Source organism: Odontesthes bonariensis, chromosome 7 (assembly GCF_027942865.1).
Source record: "Odontesthes bonariensis isolate fOdoBon6 chromosome 7, fOdoBon6.hap1, whole genome shotgun sequence".
NCBI lineage: Eukaryota > Metazoa > Chordata > Actinopteri > Atheriniformes > Atherinopsidae > Odontesthes > Odontesthes bonariensis.
This window is the reverse complement of record NC_134512.1, coordinates 15,597,795-15,623,504: the sequence shown is the minus strand read 5'-3', so window position 1 is coordinate 15,623,504 and position 25,710 is coordinate 15,597,795. Positions and strand designations below refer to the sequence as shown.

Genomic DNA, 25,710 nt, shown 5'->3' with positions numbered 1-25,710 from the left:
TGAACAATTCGCAATGTGGAATAGTCCCACTCTTATTTAATTCATTTATACAAGTACAGCTTCAAAGTAGTGAGGACAAACCATGTTTTCAATTTGAATATTTATTAGTTTATGTGGGGACAATACAAAAAGTCAAAGTAATAAAAAACAAGCCATTCTGGTCACACCATGTCTTTCGAGGCATCAGATACAGCAATGAACTAAAACTAGGCTTTTAAACTGTACAAAGTGAATGGACAACAAACAAAAACACCAATACACAGTGTGCTTGTTTGATGAGAGCAATTTTAAAAGAAATAGAGGCAACAGACTCCAGACTTCCTAAGATTCAAAATGAATCAACAGTATGAGATTATTGTCTTCATCATCACTCTCTTATCAGAAGCTGCCTGCCAATCAAGCACATTTAACATAATATAACAGACACAAAAGGCAAATGGATTATAAGTAGGCTCTATTTCTCACCAATTTCTTATCAAAGGGACACTGCAGGTTGAGTCCACTGAGTAGTGACGTGCCCCCGAGGCCACTGTGTGGAGCCATTTCCACGTTTGATACACGCCAACCCAGTCTTTGTTGTGTACTCACTATTTTGTGTATATATTTCAACACTCTAGGATGGTTTTGTAGTTTATGTGTCTAAAATCTCTTGACAAGAGCTTTCGGGTTCAGGTCTATGATGCATCGGACAGAAGGTTAAGAAGTTGCACCAGGTGTTGGGTTGACATTCTGTGTGGCTGCTTGTGGTGCCACCTCTATGATTCGCGGCTTGTCGATGATGCGAGCAGTGCGGTTTCCTTTCTCAACTATCCCGATGATCCACGCTTGGTGGCCCTCTCCGTATTTTGGGGATTTGATCTCGGCACAGAACCGTGCAGCCTGCTCCCGCGGCAAACAGATAAGCAGGCCTCCTGGAAATACAAAGGAACAGGATGTCGTCAGTCCAGTTAAATAAATGATCATCATTTATTTTAAGTGGCACAACGACGGTGAGTCCACCGCTCTGTTACTGCAGGATCCAAGTGTATGCGGCTAAATGTTCCCTGATTGGACCACCTTCTTTCCTAGGTGGTCATCTACAGCCGCATATGCTTGCATCAAATTGGGAAAAATAGAAAAAGTTGGATACTACCTCTTATGCACAAACTTAATGTATTCGTAAACTTAGTGTTTTTTTTCCTTAATATTGTCGCAAAAATTATACGTGGCTATTAATTACTGTTTTCAGGTAATGGATGGCCGCGAAGGCCGGGAGGATTACAGATCAGCAGCTTGTTTTTATATGACTAGCATCGAGGACAAAACAAGACAAGGAAATCTTTTACATTCAAATGTCTTTATCATTCTTCTTATACACCCATTCATTTCTATTCAGTTGCTCTGCTCATCTCCGTAATTCACTGAGCAGACGGCGCACCTGTCAGCCGCCCCGTCTACTGTACATGCTCAAACCAACCCTGAGCACACACTATACTGGCCTGTGCAAAGTCTCTGTTCCCTGTGCTTTCAGCAGGAAAAGACACTTCTGTCCAGGACTAATCAGACTCAACACATGTCAACAACCTCCAAGCTACAACGTATAATCTGAACATGTCAGGTTTCAGGCCTGACTGGTCACAATTGTGATTTGTTTACAGAAATAAGAGCATATCAACCAGACCAATTTCCAACACCAGTTCAGGATTTACCTAAGGGGACTTTATAAAATCATTGTTTGTTTTCATTATCCTGCAAAGCATTAAGTGACATTTATTCTATAAAGACTCCTTAACTGTAAATATCATTTGGATTTAAAATAGACAAGCTCAAAACCATGCAAGCACGCACCTGATGTTTCTGGGCAGGTGCCATGCATGAGTCCAAACATGTTTCCACAGGCCTTGGACACGGCAGCCATCTTGGCCAGCACTGGAAGGTTGTGGATCACAAATGATACCTCACTTCGCTGTTGTCGCGCCAGCGTCTGAGCATGGCCGAGGATGCCAAACCCTGTGATGTCGGTGGCAGCGTGGGCGTTGAAGGTGTGCATGAGGCCAGCCGCTACGAGGGAGGGCAGAGAGGGAAGTCAGAGCCGATTACAGTTCAGCCTCTGAAATTGAGTTTCATTCAGATATAATCGATTTTTACATTAACTCTTATTTCTACATTCTTTTATTTTTATTTTTTGCATACAAAGCACTTTGCACTACATTCAATTTTAATGAAAACTGCTAAACTATTGATTAATAATACGCTGACTTGGGAACAAATCTGTGTTTAGGCTGATGGTCAGAACTGATCCAACCAACTAAAGTCTTTTTTTTTTTTTTTAACATTCAATGTAAACATATCTATGACACTCGTACTTTTGATTCATATTTATGACAACAGTTAATGCAAGAAGCTACAACTAACTTGCAACCTTGGTCAAATACTTCTGGGTGTAGCGTGAGCATACAGCTAAAGCATTTAACCTCTGCCCCACAGGTAACAGTATCTTTCAGCATGCCAAATTTATCCCAAGGTTTTTATGTGGATTACTTTTGACTCATCAGAAGCCTCTTGGTCAGAGATGATACAATACAGCTGAGCGCCTGCAGAGGCTGCTGTCGTTTCAAAATTCCTACACTTCTCAAAAGCTGATACAGTTCATCTCAAAATAACAGGCAAGGAACTGTGATAGCCGAAAAGTGTAAATCGTAGTGCAGTGCAGATACAACTTCATATCAAGTTTCGGACACATCAGTGATGGTTTTACCTGTCCTGTTGAGCCGGGCCATGTTCATCATGGCTTCATGGTAGGCAAGCTCTACGTCTTCCTGGGTTACCACCAGTTTTATCTTGTTCCACTTCTCAGGCTGAGTGAGAAAGAGAGCAAATACAACTAGTCATTGGTGTCTATAATAAAAAATAACAAGTTCCCTATATATATATATATATATATATAAAAAACAAAAAAATTCATAACTGAGCAGCCAAACTTACAATATCTAGCCACTGGTGCACTGCAACAGCCACTTGTGTTCCAAGAGGTTTGGTCAACACCAACACATCCCCTGGCACTGCGTTGTCTGGCCTGAGAAATGTCAGACGTGGCATTATCAGATGCACAAAGAGCAAAGGAAAAGAAGATTGAAGAGAATTCTTTTCCTACATGATAAACTCGTTGGGCTGGCAGACTGTTGTGGCAACTCCTCCCATCACAACCCAGGGGTTGAGCACCGTTTGTCCTCCAGTTACAGATGTGCCGGCCTCCTCTGATGCATCTTTAAATCCCTGGATAATAAGTGGCATGACTTTGTCTCTCTCCTGGAAAGACAAACACAGAATTGTGAGTGTATATCAATCATTTCAGATGGCTGGAGCACATGCAATGCCAGGAGCAGGCCTGATGAGGGCAGATTTTAATGAACCAGTAATGCCTAAAAGAAGCGGTTTAATCCCGTCACTACTGTATTAAATTATACTTCATGTTGTCCACTTGTGTTGTTGTGCTGCTCTCCTTAATGGCAGATTCAGCCCTCCTATAAAAACTCTAGTTAAGTCCCAAACCTTTGAAACGACTGCTACGCATGTCAAGACAGTGGAAGCAATTAGTGTGATTGTCAGTGAAGCCGTTTATAAATGAACAATGTGTTCAGGAAAGATCGTTGATTCACTTCTGTTACATTTTAAGCAACAGTGTTTGACTGGTGCATTCTGGTGAACGTACGTTAGAGAAGAAAACTTCACAATAGCACGCAGAGGAGACCTGTGTTTGAAAGTTATGGCGGCACATCAAAAATAAAATTAAAAAAGTCAATTAAAACCATCAGTTTTCCTACGCCTTCTCTTTTTTTCATGTTGATTAATAAGAGTGTGAATCTGGCAGAGCTTCTTACACATCCTTCCCCTCAAGACGATTCACAAACTGTAACTGCTGTTTTTGTCCCTCAAAACATTCAAGTCATTCTCACATACTCACCCTCACAGGCACACAGAAAGCATGAACTGAACCCTGAAGGTGTTCTGTGCTATGAATAATAACACTTAGCTTTTTCAAAACCAGATTTGGATTCCCAGAACCCCCTTTTAAAGTGACACGTCACTTACTTTCTCTGACATTTTGTTGCTGACTCCCAAAAGCATCAGCATGTTGTCGCACTCCGTCACTCCCATGGCATACAGGTCACTTAGAACATTGGCACAAGCTATTCTTCCCTACAAAACAGAATTAGTTCGAATTAGACACATACAAGTGGATTTCTGTCCAACCCAAGATTGCAGCTGACCAAAACCTACTAAGTTAACATCGACGTTCAGCTTTTTAAATGAACAATTGGACAGAAGCACAACGGAGTGGAAACGCAAGCGGAGATCAGTACCATCATGTAGGGGTCATCCACGATGGGATATATGTAATCTGTTGTCTGGACCAAAGACAGCCCACCGTGTCTGAGAGGGATCACACAGGTGTCCATACCTATGCCTTCAGAAAACAAAAGAGAACTTGATGAGATGCTTTGCAGAGTGTCACGTCTGACTGATATGTGATGCAGCATCTGACGGCAATGGAGAAAGACACTGAATAATCAAATCGAAATCTTTATAGCACGTCGGCACAAAAGCCTAATCGTTTCTGAACTGATGAGTTTTCTCTCTTCTCCTTTTCACCCAATTTCCAGCAAAGAAACCTTCCAAAGACTTGTCAGGATTTTGAGGCGTACTTAATCTATAGACACCACTTTTCAAAAGTTTAGATACGAAGACCTTTCCATTTTGAATGAGTGGTTGTGTTCAAACTTTGCTGTATCTTCAGGAATTTATTACTTTAAAATGTCAACAGCTGGCAATCTGTTATAATTCTTTCGGTTGGAAAAGCTACAGTACATATTTAATCATTAAGTATTAGCATTATATATATATATAGTACTATAGTAAAAATCATTATTACCTAATCGAGGCATAACTGCCCCCAGGAACTGTTCATCCTCTTGATAGTGGTTCTCCTGTAAGGTTTCTAGCAGCTTCTGTAAGACATCTTGGGGGACCTGTGGTCAGCGAAAATAGTGTCTATAACTTCCATACAGTATTATTTCTTATGACAAGTAATCATCGGGGGATATACTCGATCATCTGTATAGTGATGAATTGAGGGCAGATTTAAATGTGGACATCCAACCTTGCAGCCTGTGCCCTTGAGCTCAGCAAAGCGCGTGAGCCTGAAGTTCTTGTCCAGCTCATAGCTTTCGGGGTTAAAAGACTCCCTCACAGACATGTCTGATGAAACTCTGGGTCCTCCCCACTGAAACAATATCAATTGAAAAAAGAGAGAGAGAAAAAAGGAGGAATTAGAAAGACCGTCTGCGTGTCACAAAGAGCTAAAAGCAAAAGACTTATTGCAAAAAAACAGTAAACAGTACCCCTCTGCAGTTCCCTTCAAATGTGCAAACTGGTGCATCTCAATCTCGTACTTAAACAGTCTGAAGAAACAACACTGTCATGAATTATTTTGCAAGACAGTGTCAAGAAAGTTGATGCTGTAGCTCTGTGCTTATCCTTCAGGTCACAACAGACAATCACTTTGATTTAAATCAACTACATACATGGGATATTTTATCGTTTCCCTTATAAGCGTTATCTTTTATTATTATTATTTTTTTTAAACTGAACAAAACTACAACAAAAAAAAAACAATGAACTACTGGTTAGTGCACTATATGAACTAACAAGAATTATTTTGCTTACAGGTGAAAGTTAATTCACCTGAAGGGCCATCAGTGCCTCCTTCTTCTACCAACTTCATCTCAGGGCTTCACCTCTGATATAAGACCAGCCACGTTTTGCTTGTATATTCATCAACATTTGTGACTTTAACATTGCACGTATAGTTAAAGAGAAATCAACCCATCATGGTGGGCACACTTTATCATTTTAAAGCCAAACTGTGGCATAACATGAACAGAAAGAGACTTTTTAAAACTTATAATTTCAAAGGTTGTCACCATTAATTGCCAACATTGAGACGGAAATAAAAAGTCAAAATAACATGATAACATAAATAGTCTTACTATTATTGTTTCAACATTAGATTTTACAAGTCCAGAATTGGGATTTTTTTGTCTTTTAGGATAACCACAGCTGTATGTTGCCTTCACTGATGGCACCAGAGTTGGCACTGATTTAGTGCATGCTGATCTGGCCTCATGTCAGGAGTTTCACTAAATAATTTAAAGAAATAACTCGTGTCGATGTTAAAAAAAAATGTGTCGCGTAAAAGGGAAGCCAAATAAATAACTGGTTACTTATAATCCGGGTTTGTTGTGTAAACTACAGTAAGTCGTTGAAGGGGCCTCTGTTGGTACACCAGGGTAGTGTTCAAGAGACAAAATGAGCCAACGTTCATTCAACCCTCAGGCACTGGCTAACAATATAAGTGATGGCTGAGTCAACGCCTCCATTTCACGTCTATCGTGTACTGTAATGTCAACTGTTTGGGGGCTCAACATTAAGACATAGGTGCTGACAGTGACAGCTACACTTTCCACGTCTGTTTGTTTTGCTGAAAATGCAGGGGTTTTTTTAAATTTCGTGCTAGCTATGGCTAGCAAACGCTGATCCATGCATGCGGCGATGGGCATAATCAGCTCTGCAAAAAAGGAGCCAGAGGCGTCCCAACGCGCGACCTATAACACATCTAAAAACACACGCAATGAACACTACAACTTAAATGTAAAGCATTGTAGTGTATCGTAGAACCAGCTTCTTGCACATCGAAGTTAAAAAGTTGCCGTAGAGCGCCGAACAAAAATGTCGGCGGCGGAAAAAATTAACCCCTTCCTGTCCCTCGCCATGCGATGTGTGCAACATCAGAATTGGTATCAATAGGAAAAGGGTGAACATGCTACTTGTGCAACGTCTGTGATGATACAGTACAATATAAGTGTTTACAACTGCTCTATATGCGATTTTAGGACCAAAGCGGAGTTATATTCCTGCAACATTTCCCCTTTAATTGCTCTGACCAGTTTATCCTTACCAGCTTCACGTTAGCGGTGGATCCCGACAGAAGAGCGGGGACGGCTCCAGCATGCATTGGGGCTAGAATTAGGCGTCCTTCAAGAAAGCCTGACGAAAAGTCACACGTTTTTGTCTTTTATCTTTGCACAAGCTGACAAAAGAAATGTAACTATAACATCGAACTCAATGTATTTATGTTTAGATATCTACCAGATATAAACTTTCATCAAATTACCAAAAAATGGTTCGTAATTCAAAGAGGAAACTACCCAGATAACAAAGGGTCCTGTGCTTGCACAGTGGCGGCTTCAACATCCCCTTTAATGAGCTGAAAAGTCTGGCAACAAATTTTCTACAATGGAGTGTACCTTTAATTTGGTTTCCCTCCTTTTACCTAAAACAACAAAACATCCCGATGAAAGTGAAGGTGCATTACAAAAACTGAGATGCATAAGAATTTGGAGCTTGAGAGAATATTTACATTAGAATATAAACATTTGGAAACATAGTTGTGTTACATTATAATGCTCGTAATTTAGACTGCAGTGGTGTTTTTGGAAGGTTGAACTGGGTGTATCTAATGTTGTCTCATCTCCTTTGTTAGTTATTCTGGCAACGCACAAAAAGAAAACAGCAATTGTTGTGAAACTGTGTTTAATAAAAAGATACAGCTATTGTTTTCATACAAGCAGTGAGCAGTAGTTTAAAAAAAACAAAAACATAATTTCATCATGGTATCAGCAACAATAACATTGATGTGCATAGCCTAAAGACTCTAAAACTGAAAGGAAAAAAAAAAACATTCATATATGAATTTTACCAAAAATACATCACATGTGAATCTAATGTTTGCAAATAAGGTGGAAGTGCGCTGCACATTACACCTACTGAAGTACTGGTCAATTAGAAGGCACAATACACAATAGAATACTATATGTAAAAAGAACAAATAAATATTATGTACTATTACAGTACCTAGTCTCATTTGAGACTTGTGATCCCTTTAGCTATGAAATAAAAATGAGGAAAATGTGCTTTTAAGGCTTCTGCCCTTAATGTAAACACCAAGTCACTTATTTCATGTCTTAAACACTTCATAGTTCAAAATCCCAGATCCCAGTGGTTTGATGTGTGTCCAATGAAAATCAGCAAAGCCCACAAACGCACGTTGTACAGTGATTGTGCTCATGACAGACAGAAAAAGGGATATAATTAGGCCTCCTATTTGTTTGGTTTACTTCTTATTTCCCCCCCTCCATTGCACGATGCAGTTCACAGTTGCAAAGGAAATAAATGTCCAAATTCACGAAGTTAGAAAAATAACGACAACAGCCGCTCTGCTGCAAGGCCGTCGTGGCAACTGCTGAATCAACCGGTCACGTCTGTCACTGTCTGTTCCACACCGGCAGGCTACTTGTAATCACAGCCTGTAAAGGAGAGAAAGTTATTAACATGTCATATACCGTTACTCCCCCTAAATAAGAGAACGAAAGAAAGAAATACACAACAAAAAAGGGAAGTCAGCGAATTAGTGTAACCACGTGCAGCACGTTGAGCATCACTACTATGGCAGCTATGGGTAAAATGTAGAGGTGAAAGGGGGGAAATGATGCATGGTGTGCAGATAATTAGCTGACATTTTGGGAAAATGTCAAATGTCGCCGCGACAGCATGACAAAGACCCTTGAGCCAATGAGTACCGGTTTGCGCGTGTGTGTGTGTGTTTGTTGCGACAATGAAGACAGAAGAAGTAAAACCATTATGTTCTCAGACGGAGGCTGATGGAATGATGTTACAAGATGACATACCAAGGAGGATGGTGGAGGTGCAAAACAGTAACAGCAGATGGATGACTTGGAGATTGTGGGTGTGAGAGCCGTGCTGATGTGTAGACAGATTCATATGAGATCATTACTTGTGGATGGTCCGTTTGAGTTTTTCTCAGCCTCTGCAGCGTCTAAAGAGCCGAAAGATGAGCAAGGGGTTACCTGTAGACCTTGGCTTTGGCTGTTTAATCAAATTGCTTCTTAGTGAAACATCAATTGTAACAATGATAACCACTTTAAACAAACAAAGCCATTTCTTTAATAAGAGAAGTCTTTATGTGATCAAAATTAAATGAATAAACAGCAAATGTGTATGTAGCACAATATAAGCATACAGCATAGTTAATTTCAGTGAAGGTTAAATAACTTAGAAGCTCACCTCTTTTCAGCCTCTTCCGGGCAAGTTTGATCTGATCTTGAAGGATTTGCACCCAGTCTCGTGGGCCAGGCAACTTCTCTATTCTGTGTTCAGTGCAGTATTTCTCAGTAAACACTGGACACAAATTAGACAGTTGAATAAAAATGTCTTCAGAGACCTTGTATCACTTATTGTTGTTTTTGTTTTTTTTGCTGTGTGTCTTTTTTCTGCCTTACCTTTAATGGCTCCCACAATGTTCTGGTCCAAGCCCTTGCGGTTATCGTTGAGCCCTCTCTTCCGTTTTCCGTTTGGCAACGAGTTAGCCAGTGTAGCATCGTTGAAGAAGGCACACACCTAAACGCACAGCACAGACCACTCAACAAATGTACTGAGTAGCTCTTCAGTAATTGTTAGCTATTTGGCAAGCTCATTTATTTCAATAAACGTAAACGATCAGACGTCTGTGTTCAAAATGAATGGGAATATCTAGTCATGTGACTTTAACGTGAAGTGTAATCACAGGGACGATGAAATTGTTCTTAAAATCTATGGGTGTGCACCAGTTTGCGGAACAGCAGGCTGCCAGAGCGGGTATAGTTGACCAGAATGGAGTCCAGCTGGACCTTTGAGATAAACACATCATAATCTTCTGCAAGACGCACCTGGGCCAACTGGAAAGAAGGTGAACAACACAGAGAGTTAATTTTAAAGCGTTGTGAGAAAATGATCACTTCAGACACAAGATGAATGTTTGTTTGTTTTTTCAAAGGACAGAAGCTGTCATCATTAGTACCAGCTCCAAACTTGTAAATGTTGAATAGATACAGAGATAATGCTCATCTGAACTGATGAGGGTGGTTTTTATATTATTTTAATATCCTGTCAGGTAAAACTGCGTCTGTGTGACTGAGTTCAGTACACTTAAGTCATAAATTAGCATCAAACTGATAAATGGATACACATGTTGCTACATACAGTCTACGAACACTTGCGTGTGTATTACCTCCGACGCCTGAGGCTCCCACAGTTTGTTCAGGAGAGGATTTTGTGCGTTGCAGACCACTGCTGGATTGTTCTGAGATGGCAGCACGGACACATCACAAGAGACAGGATGCGAGTTGGGTGTAGCTGAGTCTAGTTTCTCACTTTCCTCACTTTTTCCAGATTCAGCAGGTGCCGCTTTAAGCCCTGGCGCCCCTAAAGAGGAAAGAGCAGGTCTTCTATTGCTGAAAACACTAAGTGGAGCCATCTTATAGATGGGCCTCCTCTTTCGGGGCATGAAACGAGAAGTGGAGGCGGGACCCAGGCGAGGTTGGCACGATGATGCCGCCTGCTCCTGCCTTTCAAAGGACACTAAAAAAGACACAAACATGTTATTCTTTCCCAGCCTCGCTAAAATTGCATTTTGATGTACACTTTCTGACCTTTCTGGGTCTGCATCAGCCTCCTCATGGTACGCAGCTCCTGCAGTATGGCCGTCAAGGTGCCCTTACAGTTACACATGCAGCAGGGGGCTTCCTGAACAGCAGGAGGGAGCACATCTGTTGGAAAGCCAGTGGTGCTTTGGTTAGTCGTTGTTCATTTAACACACACACACTAACACCAGTGCATTATGCTATTTCTTCCTGCCATATCTCTTAACAGCAAAAGTGTGTGTGTATGTCAGTGAGCGCTTTTTTGAGGTGGATAAACTTTCCAGGAATTCTGAGTGTGTACTGCACAGTAACCTCACCCTTTAACAGCAAAAAACATTTTTCTTTTTTGCAACTGAAGTTGTGTTTGGCAGTTTTCTCCTATGTAAGCATGCTTCGACACGTCACCATTTGCTTCGTTGGCTTTAATCAAATCCTTTGTGTTGTTGAGGATCCTGAGGGGTCTGGAGCATGTGCTGTACTGGCCACAACCTGGACCGTTGGGGATAGGGGTGGATGTGGATGAAGATGAAGCCTCTCGGTCCCCTGCAGAGCTCCAGTTGTTACTCTGGTGGTCCTCAGACACAAGAGGTAAAATTGGAGGCTGCTGTATCCAGTTCAGATGCCTGTCCTGGGGCCCTGATGTTGAGCTTTCCTGCTCTGTTCCAACACGCTGATATACCCTGCCGGTCTTGTCGCTCAGAAGCCTCATCATTCCTGTGATTTGCTTCTTGATCTCCATGCCTTTGTCACCCAGCCAAACTACAGGGGGAGAAAATGGGTGAGCATGTAATTAGTGATGTCTGCCGTGATATATGGCAGAAATCCATCCTTAAAATGGCACATACCATCAGGCACAGCAGCATCCTTAGTTTCGCCGTTGGCATATTTGCAGCTTGAATTCATTATATATGAAGGGTCAGAGTCTGCAGGTAGGACAAAAGAAAACAAACGGTTTTGCCATTTGGAGCATTTGCAGGCAGCTATAAATGCAGCAGAGCCGGTGATGCTGGCTTGTGCTTTGTAAGGCTGAAGCGTGTACAGGCTGATGGGCTGTGATGTCAACCAAAGCAGAACAACCCCCATTCCCTCCCCTCCCATCCCATGCAGAAACCACCACCTGTGGGTAGTATGAAGTAGTTGTCGACAGAGCTTTGGAGCTTATAGCCTCATTTAAAAAAGTGAGCAGTGTGACACGTTAAGGGTGCGCTACAGATTTTTACCTTTTGGACTGCTTGCTCAATTCGTTCTTAGAATTTTTGTCTTTTAATCAGATTGCGGTGACACTGATGGCAAGGTGGACTGTCCCCCCCCCCCCCTTTTTTTTAATTTAAGACTTGAATCCTTGGTGTCAGCTCGTGGTAACGATCGATGCACATTCCGTGCGCTGTGGTGGCCATCGCTTTTGTTTACGGAGTCGTCTCTGCTGGCACACAGCGCCAGACAAACCCAGACACAGACGCGCGTCTCGCAACGTCTTGCATTCATTCAGCAGCCTACCTTCATCCGTGACCAGTTTAAAGCTCTGCGACTTCCTTCTCCTCTTCCTTCCCCCTAACTCCATCTTCAGGACGGATATTCTCTCAGCCGTGCAGTCGGAGATCGCTCTTCAGAAAGACGAAATCAGTGATTATACACTCAGCGGAATCACTGTCCGTCTGCCTTATTAATCAGTTAAATGTTCTCTTCAGCCTGCGCTTCGGTTTTTGACATCGGCAGCTTCTCACTCTTGGACCTTAAATTGGCCAAGGAAATTCTGTTGTGATGTCTATTTCCCTCTCTCAGCATGATGCTGATCCTTCCCTTTCGCCATGTAAATAAATTAATGACTTTAATATTAAGAGTTCGTCACATATCCCTTTGCGCCACCTGATGGTATGTTTCATTTTAAAGGTCGAGGCAGACACCAGCCGGTTGTGTTCAGACGCTGAACTGGTGTGTGAACAGTAGCAATAATGGGACCAGTACACTGCTGTTGCAGCAGACATATACTTCTTATAGCCTTTTAAATCCTAAATTTGGACATCAGGACGATGTTTGACTGCAAGGAGTTGCAGATAACTCATTGGTGAGGCTTGTATACCCATAATGGTAAAAATAAATACTGATCATGATAGTCACATATAAGACAGTATATATTCATGTCTTTCTTAAATTGATGAAGTGCAAAAAGATGCTTTTTATTTCTTCTTTCAGGCAAATATCGAAAATAGGCCATGAGGGGATTGAAACACTTAAAGGCCAACTAAATCAATACAGTCGATCTTGTCAGTTTGGTTTTTGGGACTTCACACAGGTCAAATTAGATTTTTTTTAAAATTTTTTATTGAACTGCCAGTCCTGTAATTAGGGAGCAGACAGCTCAGCACCTGAGCCACAGCCATCCAGCATTTCAGCTCCTTTTGACAGGTTTCCACTTTGTCTCAGTCCATCTCAAATTAGCACAGGCCCAGAAGAAGGCAGAGGCTTTGTCTTGCTGGAGTTTTAACTCGTCTTTGTAGATGCAGCAACAAACTGTTTCACTGACACTGATTTTCATAAGCCTGTGCCGTGATTTCCAGTACGGAGTGGACTCAGAGTTTTATGCATTACCATTTGACAGCCTGAGGATCGCATATGTTTATTATCGGTCCTCTGCCTTGTGCATTGCTTGTATTCCCAAATGAGTTTGCATTTACTATGAGAATCATTATTCTTAAGTTATCAGACACACATATGTATTCATACACTCCCATGGCTCCTCTCCACGTTTACGTGTGAAAGACTCAACCTGTCTGGGATGCAGAGTAACACAGTCATGCCACTAAGCTAGTTGTCAGATGTTCCACCAGGTATACCTTCACACCCACCCCCATACGTACATTTTTGAGCGTACATTGTCTTTAGATTTTTTAGATTTAATGTTAGATCTGTCATTTTCCCATGTCCCATATCATATTGTGATGGGGCTGTGCGTAGCCTTCCAAAGATAAGAAAAGATGAGCTATACTTTATTGATCCCAGGCTGGGAAATGTCTGTTACAGCGACAAGTAAAGAGCACAGTGAAATAGAAAAATAAGAGAAGAATAAAAAGATTGTGGCAAAAAAACATATATACAAAAGAATAATGAACAAAATGATGCACTGTAATGTGCAAATGGACAGTATATGTATATTAAATAATTATGGTGAACACGACTGCAGTGCAGGTATAAATATATTTGTAAATACAGATGAATACTTATTCACTCAAGTTCTGCGCGCTCCCTGTTAGACAGAGGTGAACAGTTGTAGGGTCTGATGGCATATGGCAGGAAGGATTTCCTGTAGCACTCTTTGTGACAGTGGAACTGAATGAGCCTCCTGGTGAATGAACTCGGCTGTCTGTCCAGTACGCGATGGAAAGGGTGGTCAGGAGGGTCCTTATAGGACAAAAAACAATCAACATATAAAAAAACAAGGCCGTTAAAAACAACATTTTCTTGTAGAAAAAGGTGAGCATGCAGGGGAAAAAAGTTGTTAATTTGTTTTACCTCTTAAGATATGTAATAAAAGATATGGAAAATGTTTCTTTATTCATATCATGTCCCCAGATAGTATTAAGAATCCATCAATTCATCCATTTCCTATATCCGCTTAATCCGTTGGTTGGGTCGTGGGGGCGCTGGAGCCTATCCCAGCAGTCATCGGGCGAGAGGCAGGGTACACCCTGGACAGGTCGCCAGTCCATCACAGGGCCACACAACCACACTCACTCCTTGGGATGATTTCTTGAGAGACACCAATTATCCTAACATGCATGTTTTTGGACAGTGGGAGGAAGCTGGAGTACCCGGAGAGAGCCATGCATACACGGGGAGAACATGCAAAATCCACACAGAAAGGCCCCAGCCGGGAGTTGAACCAGGAACCCTCTTGCTGTGAGGCGAGACAGCAAGAGGGTCAACCACCACACCACTGTGCAGCCTGTATTAAGAATCATTCTTTTCATAACATTATGTGTTTGAATCCCATTTTGTTTGAAACAGTTATATTTCATCTGCAGTCCCAAATGATTTTACTGTAACTATAGCTGCATCTGTGTAAAAATAATCTCAAATGTATGTATGAAGCAGTATCTTTATTGTTTGTTACGCTCCAAAGAGACTGTTTGGTCTTGCTGTTGGTATGTATTTAAAGTTATTAAGAAATGGTCGCACTGTAACTTGATTTAAGTTACATTTATTTTTTATTCTTTTACTTTGAAAATAAATAAACCAAACAAAGTAAACAATTGAGAACTCTTATACTGAATTGTCACGAAGCTAGCTTCCGGTTTTAGCAGTTTATGGCTATACGTACAGACACTGTTTGTGTATGTCTAGTGATTTGTAGTGGTCAACTAAAAATAATCCCATGTTGCTGTTCTGAAATGGATATACTAAAAGCTGAGATTGTAAGAAAGAGGAAACTCCTCGAGGAAAACCAGCTCGTGGACGTGAGTATCAAAGCGCTGTTTATTTTTGTTAACTTGATAAGTTAGCCCTGTTAGCTAGCGCTAGCCTAGCCAATTCAGTCGTAGCTATGTCTATGGTTCAGTCAATGCTGCCTTTCCAGAATGATCTTTATGTAACTGTATGAATAAGTGCATCGCCCTTAAAACGTCCTTAAAACTGCAGGTATATTAAAATATATATCGTTAAACACCGACGTGTATCAAATGAATTTTAGGTTATTCTAACGTATCTTCATTGTACTTTTCTTCACCATGGAGACTGATATTTATCTTGATTTTCAGTTTACGTTCGTGCCGTCTTATTTTAATTATGTGACATTACAATTACGTCTGTTTTGCTGGCTTTTCACTGGGGAGGAAGACTGGTAGTCAAACGCAAAACTGAGTATTTGTGACGATACATTACGTACTATTATATCTTCCAGCCGCATGTAATTATAATGCGCATGCGTTTGGGATATCCGGCTGTTTAACGGGGCTCATCCTAAACCTGTAAATTATGCCTGCATTCAGCCACAAATTGATTTAGTATTTTTTTTAAAAAACACTTTAATTTCTTGTGTTGTTCGGCTAGATGCTTTCTTGTAGTGTTGTATTATTTACAATCAGCTGAAATCAATAGTGCCATAAATACCATTTTCATGATGCCACAGTGATCTAATTTAGTTACATTTGCCTTTGAGATGTTTTGATTCAGCTGTTCCAGATGTTTGTTGAACTACTACAATATACCGATTGGTCATTCTAGTATTTTGTCTATGATGTATACCCTATGTCAATCAATAAGGCCCAAATATAAGAGGAGGATATAATGCAAGAGGAGGAAAAATGATGCACATGTGACACCTGTATTGTGAAGTTGCCACTCTTAAAGAAGTTTTGTTCTGCTGTGCTTGAAGTTTCTTTTAATGTGCAAGACAAGCCAATTATCTTTCTCTTTTCAGGGCTCCAAAAAATTCTTTAAAAGGTCCGATCTTGCACGAAAGGAGCAAGAGGATTACTTCAGAAGATGTGGATACAAGGTTAATATCAGCATCATCTCGTTTTGCCCACTCTACCTCACATACTCAAACATTTCTAAGTCACCACTTTCCTTCAATCTTGTGTTTAGTTTGTCTGTAAAATAGCACAGTACTGAAACCTTTAGCCAGAGAAAAATGAGGTCAGATGCTGATGTTCAGGTCTATATTAGTGTCTGTGTTTACTGTGCTGTTTTTCCACCTCTGCTGCCTGCATCTGTAGGTTCAGAGAGAGACTCCCGAGAGCCAGGTATGGGATTGCTCAGTGAAAGTAGCAAACGAGATGCATGATGAAAGGATAACATCACACTGTGTCCCGAAGCTTCCACTTCCTTGGCATCCACTCTGAAATTTCACTTACTGAAGCCTGTGAGGATGAAAGTTGGCATGAATTGGCAGAAACACATAAATTTTCCTACAAGGGTTGTCAAAAATAATTTGGACTGGATGTTTGAATGCAAAATGCTTCAATTGAACAAAAAAAACCTCTTTGTCAATGATTACTGTATATATTAATTTGACCCGCCAACCCTCCTCTGCTTATAATGGCCAGAAAATTAAGTCTTTTGAAAGTAATTCTGAAAATTGTACTCTGTTCAACTTCCTCTTGCACATAAATGTTGCTGAAGTGTTATTTAAATATATATATGTGCATTCTGTGAATTGGTTGAATAATCCCATACTTACAATTGCCATTGAATTGAGTAAAAAAAAAGAAAAATCACTTGGCAAAAAGCAGAGGAATAAGGAAAGGAAGCCACAAAGCCAAAGTCACAGCCACGCTGTGGATTTCAGCATGGCTTACTTAAGTGAAATTAAAAATGCGATATCTTTTTGTTTTAATCAAGCCGTACTTTTTGTTTTGCGTATTGTTTGTGACGGTAGTCGTTGCATTTTGACCCTCTCTGACTTTGTGTCAGTGGTTTGCGCTGCCCTCTGGCGGTTGTTCTGTGCAACATAAGTTGCAGATGAAGTTTATTAGAAGTTTAAAAAAAAAAAAGCAAAATCTATATTCATTTAAGCAGAAAACGGTGTTTGTTTGTTTTTCTTTTTCATCATTTCCTTATTGGTATTTTAGATTGTGCTGTGATGCATGTCTCCATGAAAGCATGAGCACATTTTGAGTTTCCCTGCTGCAAATAACACTGGATTTGTTGTTTCCTGCAAGTTATGCATTTTCTGTTTTTTTTTTTTTTTTTTTTTTTGTTTTGTTTTTTTTCTGGCAAGGCTTTAGAAGGTAAAGCCAGCATTCGCATCTTGATTAGTTTTCCTATATTGGTCGTGTGACTTGACTCTTTTGCAGGTAAGATGGAGATGTGTGTGTGTGCTGTGTAGTGACACACATCCTCTTCACTCTGCAGTCTTTTCTGATGAAGACTAAGCTTTTTAGTGTCTCTTTTCATTTTCATTTTTTATTTCTGTGTTTGCTGTGGGAGATCAGTGTTTTGATAGGATTAAGTTCTCTTTGTTTTACCTCCACTGTCTTTAATAATTCCAGTATATGTATGTTTCCTTCATCTTCTCTTGAAGATTGACCAGAAGGAGGAAGATGAGCCATCCACTTCAGCTAATCCAGTGTTAGAATTGGAACTAACAGAAGAGAAGCTGCCAATGACTCTGTCACGACAGGAGGTGAGGCAGTTTATAAAATTAGCACCCGGCTGCCAGTCATTTTTCTTTGCACACGACATGCTGAACATTTTTCAATCGCTCTGTTCTTGCAGGTTATTCGACGGCTCAGAGAGCGAGGGGAGCCAATCCGATTGTTTGGAGAGTCTGACTATGATGCCTTCCAGAGACTCAGGAAAATTGAGATTCTGACCCCAGAAGTAAACAAGGTAGGTCTGAATCTGTCTTGAAGTCGCATGGAACATGTGTGTTGTTCATACGTTCACACTGAAGCTTTTAGAAAACCCTACCCGGGTATATGAAGCGTTTCTTTGAGCTGTCACATGTCATAAAAACTCAAACCAAAGAATGGAAATTGACACTTTTTGTTCACCATATTTGCCGTTTTGTTTTTGATTAGGGCTTGAGGAATGACCTGAAAGTAGCCATGGACAAGATCGACCAGCAGTACCTGAATGAGATTGTAGGAGGCACAGAGCCAGGGGAGGTGGACACGCAACACGACCTGAAAGTTCATGAGGAAAACACCACCATAGAGGAGCTGGAGGTACAGTGCTCAATGAAGTCAATCAGGGAGGGCGAACAACTACTCCAGTTACTAAATAGTTTGTGATTTTTACATTTTAATAACATTATTACTCCCTAGGCTCTTGGAAATACTCTGGGCACAGGGGATGATAATGGAGACCAGGATCTTATTGACAAGTTTTTAAGGGTAAGGCGAGAAAGAACCGTGCTCTACTTTTTGTCTAGAGGGTAAATATGTTTCTGTCATTACTGTGGATGCTATCATGCTGCCTCCCCATGAGCTGTCACCTTACCGTGGTGGGGGGGTTTGCGTGCCCCAATGAGTCTGGGAGCTATGTTGTCTGGGGCTTTAAGCCCCTGGTAGGATCACCCATGGCAAACAGATCCTAGATGAGGGACCAGACAAAGAACAGCTCAAAAAAACCCCTATGATGATAAAGAAGATTGGACACCGTGTTCCTTCGCCCGGACGCGGGTCACCGGGGCCTCCCCCTGGAGCCAGGCCCAGGGGTGGGGCCCGCCGGCGAGCGTCTGGTGGCCGGGTCTGTGCCCGTGGGGCTCGGTCGGGCACAGCCCGAAGAAACGACACGGGTCCCCCTTCCGACAGGCTCACCACCCGTGGGAGGGGCCATGGGGGTCGGGTGCAGTGTGAGCTGGGCGGCAGCTGAAGGCGGAGACCTTGGCGGTCTGATCCTCGGCTACTGAAGCTGGCTCTTGGGACGTGGAACGTTACCTTTCTGCTGGGGAAGGAGCCTGAGCTGGTGCGCGAGGCTGAGCGGTTCCGGCTAGATATAGTCGGACTCACCTTGACGCATGGCTTGGGCTCCGGAACCAGCCTCCTCGAGAGGGGTTGGACTCTCTTCCACTCTGGAGTTGCCCGCGGTGAGAGGCGTAGAACAGGTGTGGGCATACTTATTGCCCCCCGGCTGTGCGACTGTACATTGGGGTTCAACCCGGTAGACGAGAGGGTAGCCTCCCTCCACCTTAGGGTGGGAGGACGAGTCCTGAGTTTTGTTTGTGCTTATGCACCGAACAGCAGTTCAGAGTACCCACCCTTTTTGGAGTCCCTGGAGGAGGCACTGGAGAGTGCTCCTCCGGGAGACTCCCTTGTCCTGCTGGGGGACTTCAAAGCTCACGTGGGCAATGACAGTGAGACCTGGAGGGGCGTGATTGGGAGGAACGCCCCCCCCGATCTGAATCAGAGTGGTGTTTTGTTGTTGGACTTCTGTGCTCGTCACGGACTGTCCATAACGAACACCATGTTCAGGCATAAGGGTGTCCATATGTGCACTTGGCACCAGGACACCCTAGGCCGCAGCTCGATGATCGACTTTGTGGTTGTATCGTCGGACTTGCGGCCGTATGTCCTGGACACTCGGGTGAAGAGAGGGGCGGAGCTGTCAACTGATCACCACCTGGTGATGAGTTGGCTCCGCTGGTGGGGGAGAAAGCCGGTCAGACCTGGCAGGCCCAAACGTTTTGTGAGGGTCTGTTGGGAACGGCTGGCGGAATCCCCTGTAAGGAGGAGTTTCAACTCCCACCTCTGGCAGAGCTTCAACCATATCCCGGGGGAGGTGGGGGACATTGAGCCCGAATGGGCCATGTTTCGTGCCTCCATTGTTGAGGCGGCCGACCGGAGCTGTGGCCGTAAGGTGGTCGGTGCCTGTCGTGGCGGCAATCCTCGAACCCGCTGGTGGACCCCAGTGGTGAGGGAGGCCGTCAAGCTGAAAAAGGAGTCCTATTGGGCCTTTTTGGCCAGTGGGACTCTGGAAGCAGCTGATGGGTACCGACAGGCCGAGCGGAACGCAGCCTAGGCGGTTGCTGAGGCAAAAACTCGGGCTTGGGTGGGAGTTCGGGGAGGCCATGGAGAACGACTTCCGGACGGCCTCGAGGAGATTCTGGTCCACCATCCGGCGGCTCAGGGTGGGAAAGCGGTGCACCGTCAACACCGTGTATGGTGAGGGCGGGGCTCTGCTGACTTCAACTAGGGACGTTGCGAGTCGGTGGGGGGAATACTTCGAGGGCCTCCTCAATCCTATCGACACGCCTTCCGATGAGGAAGCAGAGTTGGGGAGCTCGGACGTGGGGCGTCCCATTTCTGGGGCTGAGGTTGCCGAGGTGGTCAAAAAACTCCTCGGTGGATGAGGTCCGTCCTGAGTTCCTCAAGGCTCTGGATGTTGTGGGGCTGTCTTGGTTGACACGCCTCTGCAGCATCGCGTGGACATCGGGGGCAGTGCCTCTGGACTGGCAGACCGGGGTGGTGGTCCCCCTCTTTAAAAAGGGGGACCGGAGGGTGTGTTCCAACTATAGGGGGATCACACTCCTCAGCCTCCCTGGTAAGGTCTTTTCGGGGGTACTGGAGAGGAGGATCCGCCGGATAGTCGAATCTCGGATTCAGGAGGTGCAGTGTGGTTTTCGTCCTGGCCGTGGAACAGTGATACAGCTCTATACCCTCGGCAGGATCCTGGAGGGAGCATGGGAGTTCGCCCAACCGGTCTCCATGTGTTTTGTGGACTTGGAGAAGGCGTTCGACCGTGTCCCTCGGGGATTCTTGTGGGGGGTGCTCCGGGAGTATGGAGTGCCGGACTCCTTTATATGGGCTGTTCGGTCTCTGGATGACCGGTGTCAGAGTTTGGTCCGCATTGCCGGCAGTAAGTCGGACATGTTTCCTGGGTTGGACTCCGTCAGGGCTGCCCTTTGTCACCGATTCTGTTCATAATTTTTATGGACAGAATTTCTAGGCGCAGCCAGGGCGTTGAGGGGGTCCGGTTTGGTGACCTCGGAATCGGGTCTCTGCTTTTTGCGGACGATGTGGTTCTGTTGGTGTCGTCGGGCCGTGACCTTCAGCTCTCACTGGAGCGGTTCGCAGCCGAGTGTGAAGCGGCTGGGATGAGAATCAGCGCCTCCAAATCCGAGACCATGGTCTTCGGCCGGAAAAGGGTGGAATGCTCTCTCCGGGTCGGGAATGAGATCCTTCCCCAAGTGGAGGAGTTCAAGTATCTCGGGGTCTTGTTCACGAGTGGGGGACGAATGGAGCAGGAGATTGACAGACGGATCGGTGCGGCGTCTGCAGTGATGCGGGCTCTGCACCGGCCCGTCGTGGTGAAGAAGGAGCTGAGCCAGAAGGCGAAGCTCTCGATTTACCGGTCAATCTCTGTTCCTACCCTCACCTATGGTCACGAGCTGTGGGTAGTGACCGGAAGAACGAGATCGCGAATACAAGCGGCCGAAATTAGTTTCCTCCGCAGGGTGTCTGGGCTCTCCCTTAGAGATAGGGTGAGAAGCTCGGTCATCCGGGAGGGGCTCGGAGTAGAACCGCTGCTCCTCCGCATCGAGAGGAGTCAGATGAGGTGGCTCGGGCATCTGGTTAGGATGCCTCCTGGACGCCTCCCCGGTGAGGTGTTCCGGGCCCGTCCCACTGGGAGGAGGCCCCGGGGAAGACCCAGGACACGTTGGAGAGACTATGTCTCTCGGCTGGCCTGGGAACGCCTCGGGGTCCCCCCAGAAGAGCTGGAGGAAGTGGCCGGGGACAGGGACGTCTGGGTCTCTTTGCTCAAGCTGCTGCCCGCGCGACCCGATCCCCGGACCAGCGGAAGATAATGGATGGATGGATGGATGGATGGATGGATGGATGGCTATCATGCTGTTGTTTGACAAGGAAATCATTGTTTGAGGGATTTTGATGATAGGATTTTTAGTGATGCGTTTTACAACAACTTATTTCAAAAAAGTCATTTGTCATTTTTTCTGTTGGGTGGTAGTTTCTTCTTGGCGTTTGGGCCAAAGATCTGAACCGCCGAGAAGACCACGTGAAGCGCAGTGTTCAGGGCAAGTTGGCAAGTGCAACACACTCACAGACTGAGTCTTACCTCAAGCCGCTCTTTAGGAAGCTCAGGAAGAAGGTAACATTCGAGGCACAATGCACAACCTTCAATATGAATTCATGCAGAGTGGGTTAGATGTGTCCATTTCATCTCATCTCTTTCAGAATTTACCTGCCGACATCAAAGATTCAATGACAGACATCATCAAATTCATGTTGGAGAGAGAATACGTCAAGGTTTGTTGATATTGTGTCGCATTTTTCACAATCAGACATTCGTCATCATGCGCTTTAATCACTAAACGTCCTTTCACACCAGGCAAATGATGCGTACCTACAGATGGCCATCGGTAATGCCCCCTGGCCAATTGGTGTGACTATGGTGGGTATCCATGCCCGTACCGGACGAGAAAAGATCTTCTCCAAACACGTGGCTCATGTCCTCAATGATGAAACGCAGAGAAAATACATTCAGGTGAGTCCCTGAGATTGTCTCATGCTGGCTCGGGATTTATCTTCATGTCAGGGTCCCTCATCCAATTTCTAAAGAACAGAGACATTCTTCTTCTTATCGTTATTATTATTATTATTATTATTGCAAGATCATGATGAAATTGGTGAACATCACCAACACACATTTCACAGGTTTACGTTTACACTGTCCCACACTCGGCAGCTGTTAATAATTGAATCTATTGTTTTCAATGGATTTTATTTACAGCTAGATTTAAAACATTTTTCTCTCTACAGGGACTGAAGAGGCTAATGACTATCTGCCAGAAGCACTTCACAACTGATCCATCAAAGTGTGTGGAGTACAATGCTCTTTAGCTTTTGAATTTAGCTGAAGTTGGGACAGGCCTGTTGGATGTATTCTCACAATGCAAGTTGTTCTTTTACAGCAGATCAGTTATTTGTTTTTATTGTGACAGAATAATAATCGTGACGTAAAATTCACAAAATCTTCTCCATGTGCGTTTCTCGTGGCGTTACTGTCAGAGAACATGCGGTCATTTAAGCTCAATCGTGATATGGCCAAAATTCTGCCTGCTTGTAATACAAATGTTTCAGGTTTAACTTGAGGACATGGATCATGTCTCTGTAGGCTCGTCCTTGTCCTAGATGTTCAGGCCCCATGGAAAGACAAATGTATATAAACACTTTTACAATATGCCCTGCTTTTTGTTTCCCCAGTTATGAAAAGATTATCCTTAAAGATTGTCCAACATGTGTTTTCAAAAAGGGAGGAAAGAGGAAGTTGTGGAAGTTTTATTACACCTGAGATGATGCTCAAAATTATTGACATACTGACCGCAGATTGATTTCTAGGTGCATGTCAGCACATTCGGAAACCATTGTTGCTCTGTATCATCTATGTTACAAAATAAAGTGTAGTTTAACCGTACCAGGTGTCAGAATTATGAGTTTTTATGCAGAGGGGGGGAAAAAAGCTGATTTTCCCCATCTGCGATGTATTTTGTTCTGCAGTTGCTGAACATTTTCGCTGCCGTCATCTGCAGCTGGACTGCTGACTGTTTTCAGTCGCCACAGTTTGCTTTGTCATTTTAAAGGATTTGTCTACAGAAGACGATAAAGGACCCTTACCACAGCATGCTTCAGTAACTTATCTTATTGCTCGCTATGCTACCTAAGAATTAACAAGTAACACATCAAACTGATATAAATGGATAATTAAGGGGACTGTGTTCTTTTTATATGCACAACTAGCCTGCAGTCCAAAGAATTATTCAGGCAGAAACGAGATTTGCAATGACTGATTGCTTATAGAAGCCCTTTGTAGTTTAGTTAAGATTGTGACATCGAGCGTCATACACTGACCTTATTACACTGAGTAACCATGGCGATCTGATCTGCTCCTTGTGGAGGTAGTATGTTCTTAGCTGCCTGAGCCCATGCCAGCACAGTTTCAGTCCGTCAGCTCTTAATACGTCACCGTTTGGAGGTTCATCTGGGCAGGTTGGCAGTTGGCAGTGCAAATACTGTGAACTTGTGCTGGATTTTCCTCTGAACTCCACATCTAAAATGGCAAAGAAGACAGTTTCCTCTCAGCATTTAGTGGTGAAGCATTTGACGTGAAAAGATAATCTTTTCTGAGGTCAGTGCATTCATCCGTCCATGCAAGCTTTAGCCCACCTGTCCTTGAGTTTGGGTAAGCTAAGTATTTTGGCTTTTGTCCAGTCTAATGTGATGCGTCACTGTCAGCCATGTTTGCCAAGGCCTTGAGATGATTGTCCGATGGAAAACGTTTGCAGCTCACTGTAACTTAAGACAATTCTTTGTTAATTCTTTGTTCTAGAACACTCTGGAGGAGTTGTGTGAGATGCAGCCGGGCTCTAGAAAAGTGGAGATAATTCATTATAAGTGAACACCAAATTAATAAACAGTGTGAAAAAAAAAATACAGATTCTTTCATTATAGCAGTATGTAGCTGAATACTAAACCCGTGAACTTGCCGTGGCGTTCGATGCAAAAACATTGTGTTACGCAAGCAAACATATTACATTACACTTAGCTGACGCTTTTTATCCAAAGCGACTTACAGCTATTTAGATACAGGGTATTGGTTACAGCCCCTGGAGCAATGTGGGGTTAGGTGCCTTGCTCAAGGGCACTTCAGCCATGGATAGACGTGTAGGGAGAGGTAATGGCGGGATTTGAACTTGTAACCCTCTGATCTTAAGTCCACCTCCCTAACCACTAGGCCACGACAGCGGGCAGTGAGGGCAACATGTCGGGCCATTCCAACATGCACAGTGGGGGAGACGTTTTACACCACGACTGCTTTGGCTGAACAAATATAAAAGGCGTTTGTTGGAGAGAAAACAAGATGCTGGATCTGGACTTTACAGGATTTTTTTTTAACAAGTTTGCTGCCAATACTTAAGAATATTGCTTGATGGGATTTATGGGTTCACACTGGACCTTTTACTCCTAACATTCATAGATGATGCATCAGATAAACTGCTGTTTTGTCAACCTTGGTGATTTCTATTTTTATTTTATTTTTTTTATTTTTCATTTGTTTCTGCTCTGATTCATGTCAAATTATTGTCTCTGTGTCTTCATCATCTTCTTCATTTCCCTTAATTTTGTTCAGACCATTAGAATATGAAAAGACTGCAAACAAATAGGTGGCCCCATCCCAGTCTTTAGCCCGTTGCCTTCATGGGGGGATATGAACTGAACTCCCTGACTACAAAGAGGGTTTGTATTCATTATATCGGGGAGTTTTTTTTTTTTTTTTTTGTCTAATGACCTCAGATCTATGCGCAAGCCCATTACCGGACATAAGATGTGGACAAGCTGATGAAAACCTGCTCTCAGTGCTTCTTTTGTTCAGACATAGCATTGTGTCAGTGAAGGACGTGTCTGGGATCCTCTCAGTACAATTAACACTTTCAGATCCCCGGGATTCGTGGAAGGATTATCTGCATCGCTCCTTTGTAACTGCATATATTAGCATGCCAATGTGGAAATCAAAGAAAACAGTTGTTCAGTAGCTGTTTTCTATTTTATCATTTTGTGGTGCGCTTTGTTAAGAAGTACTCAAGTTAGGTGGCCTAAACTAACTTTTGATGTATGTCCCTCCACAAGACATTTATTGCTTGTTGTGGATTTCTAAATTGTCTCCTTATCTATAA

At 43.3% G+C, this 25,710-nt stretch overlaps 3 protein-coding genes across 8 annotated transcripts; 1 reads left to right on the top strand and 2 right to left on the bottom strand.

The window, feature by feature from the left end:
• Nucleotides 1–85: 85 nt before the first annotated feature.
• On the bottom strand, nucleotides 86–7,036 carry sephs1 (selenophosphate synthetase 1). 4 transcript variants are annotated; one of them, XM_075469676.1, is made up of 11 exons: nucleotides 6,030–6,783; nucleotides 5,382–5,441; nucleotides 5,141–5,263; nucleotides 4,913–5,009; nucleotides 4,344–4,447; nucleotides 4,072–4,179; nucleotides 3,134–3,288; nucleotides 2,965–3,055; nucleotides 2,738–2,837; nucleotides 1,828–2,040; nucleotides 86–911 (listed from the first exon to the last, which is right to left on the bottom strand). In XM_075469676.1, the coding sequence occupies exons 3-11, from the start codon at nucleotides 5,234–5,236 to the stop codon at nucleotides 697–699; spliced, it is 1,179 nt and encodes a 392-aa protein (XP_075325791.1). In that variant the 5' UTR covers nucleotides 5,237–5,263; nucleotides 5,382–5,441; nucleotides 6,030–6,783; the 3' UTR covers nucleotides 86–696. The 4 variants fall into 4 exon arrangements, with proteins under 4 accessions (XP_075325791.1, XP_075325790.1, XP_075325789.1 ...); XM_075469675.1 differs by lacking the exon at nucleotides 6,030–6,783 and adding an exon at nucleotides 5,725–6,013; XM_075469674.1 differs by lacking the exons at nucleotides 5,382–5,441; nucleotides 6,030–6,783 and adding an exon at nucleotides 6,998–7,036.
• A 685-nt stretch (nucleotides 7,037–7,721) lies between these two features.
• bend7 (BEN domain containing 7) lies at nucleotides 7,722–12,377 on the bottom strand. 2 transcript variants are annotated; one of them, XR_012770095.1, is made up of 10 exons: nucleotides 12,075–12,377; nucleotides 11,423–11,500; nucleotides 10,983–11,336; nucleotides 10,587–10,703; nucleotides 10,166–10,515; nucleotides 9,723–9,833; nucleotides 9,399–9,516; nucleotides 9,184–9,297; nucleotides 8,787–8,935; nucleotides 7,722–8,405 (listed from the first exon to the last, which is right to left on the bottom strand). XR_012770095.1 is itself a non-coding variant. In XM_075470958.1 (10 exons), exons 1-10 carry the CDS (start codon nucleotides 12,136–12,138, stop codon nucleotides 8,389–8,391), a joined length of 1,365 nt encoding a protein of 454 aa, XP_075327073.1. In that variant the 5' UTR covers nucleotides 12,139–12,377; the 3' UTR covers nucleotides 7,722–8,388. The 2 variants fall into 2 exon arrangements, 1 of the variants encoding a protein (XP_075327073.1); XM_075470958.1 differs by having other exon boundaries at nucleotides 8,894–8,935.
• A 2,475-nt stretch (nucleotides 12,378–14,852) lies between these two features.
• On the top strand, nucleotides 14,853–23,453 carry prpf18 (PRP18 pre-mRNA processing factor 18 homolog (yeast)). Of its 2 annotated transcripts, XM_075469672.1 has the most exons (11): nucleotides 14,853–15,031; nucleotides 15,994–16,071; nucleotides 16,292–16,318; nucleotides 17,599–17,700; nucleotides 17,793–17,906; nucleotides 18,098–18,244; nucleotides 18,344–18,412; nucleotides 21,987–22,127; nucleotides 22,214–22,285; nucleotides 22,368–22,523; nucleotides 22,799–23,453. In XM_075469672.1, the coding sequence occupies exons 1-11, from the start codon at nucleotides 14,882–14,884 to the stop codon at nucleotides 22,877–22,879; spliced, it is 1,137 nt and encodes a 378-aa protein (XP_075325787.1). In that variant the 5' UTR covers nucleotides 14,853–14,881; the 3' UTR covers nucleotides 22,880–23,453. The 2 variants fall into 2 exon arrangements, with proteins under 2 accessions (XP_075325787.1, XP_075325788.1); XM_075469673.1 differs by lacking the exon at nucleotides 16,292–16,318.
• The last annotated feature ends 2,257 nt before the right edge of the window (nucleotides 23,454–25,710 follow it).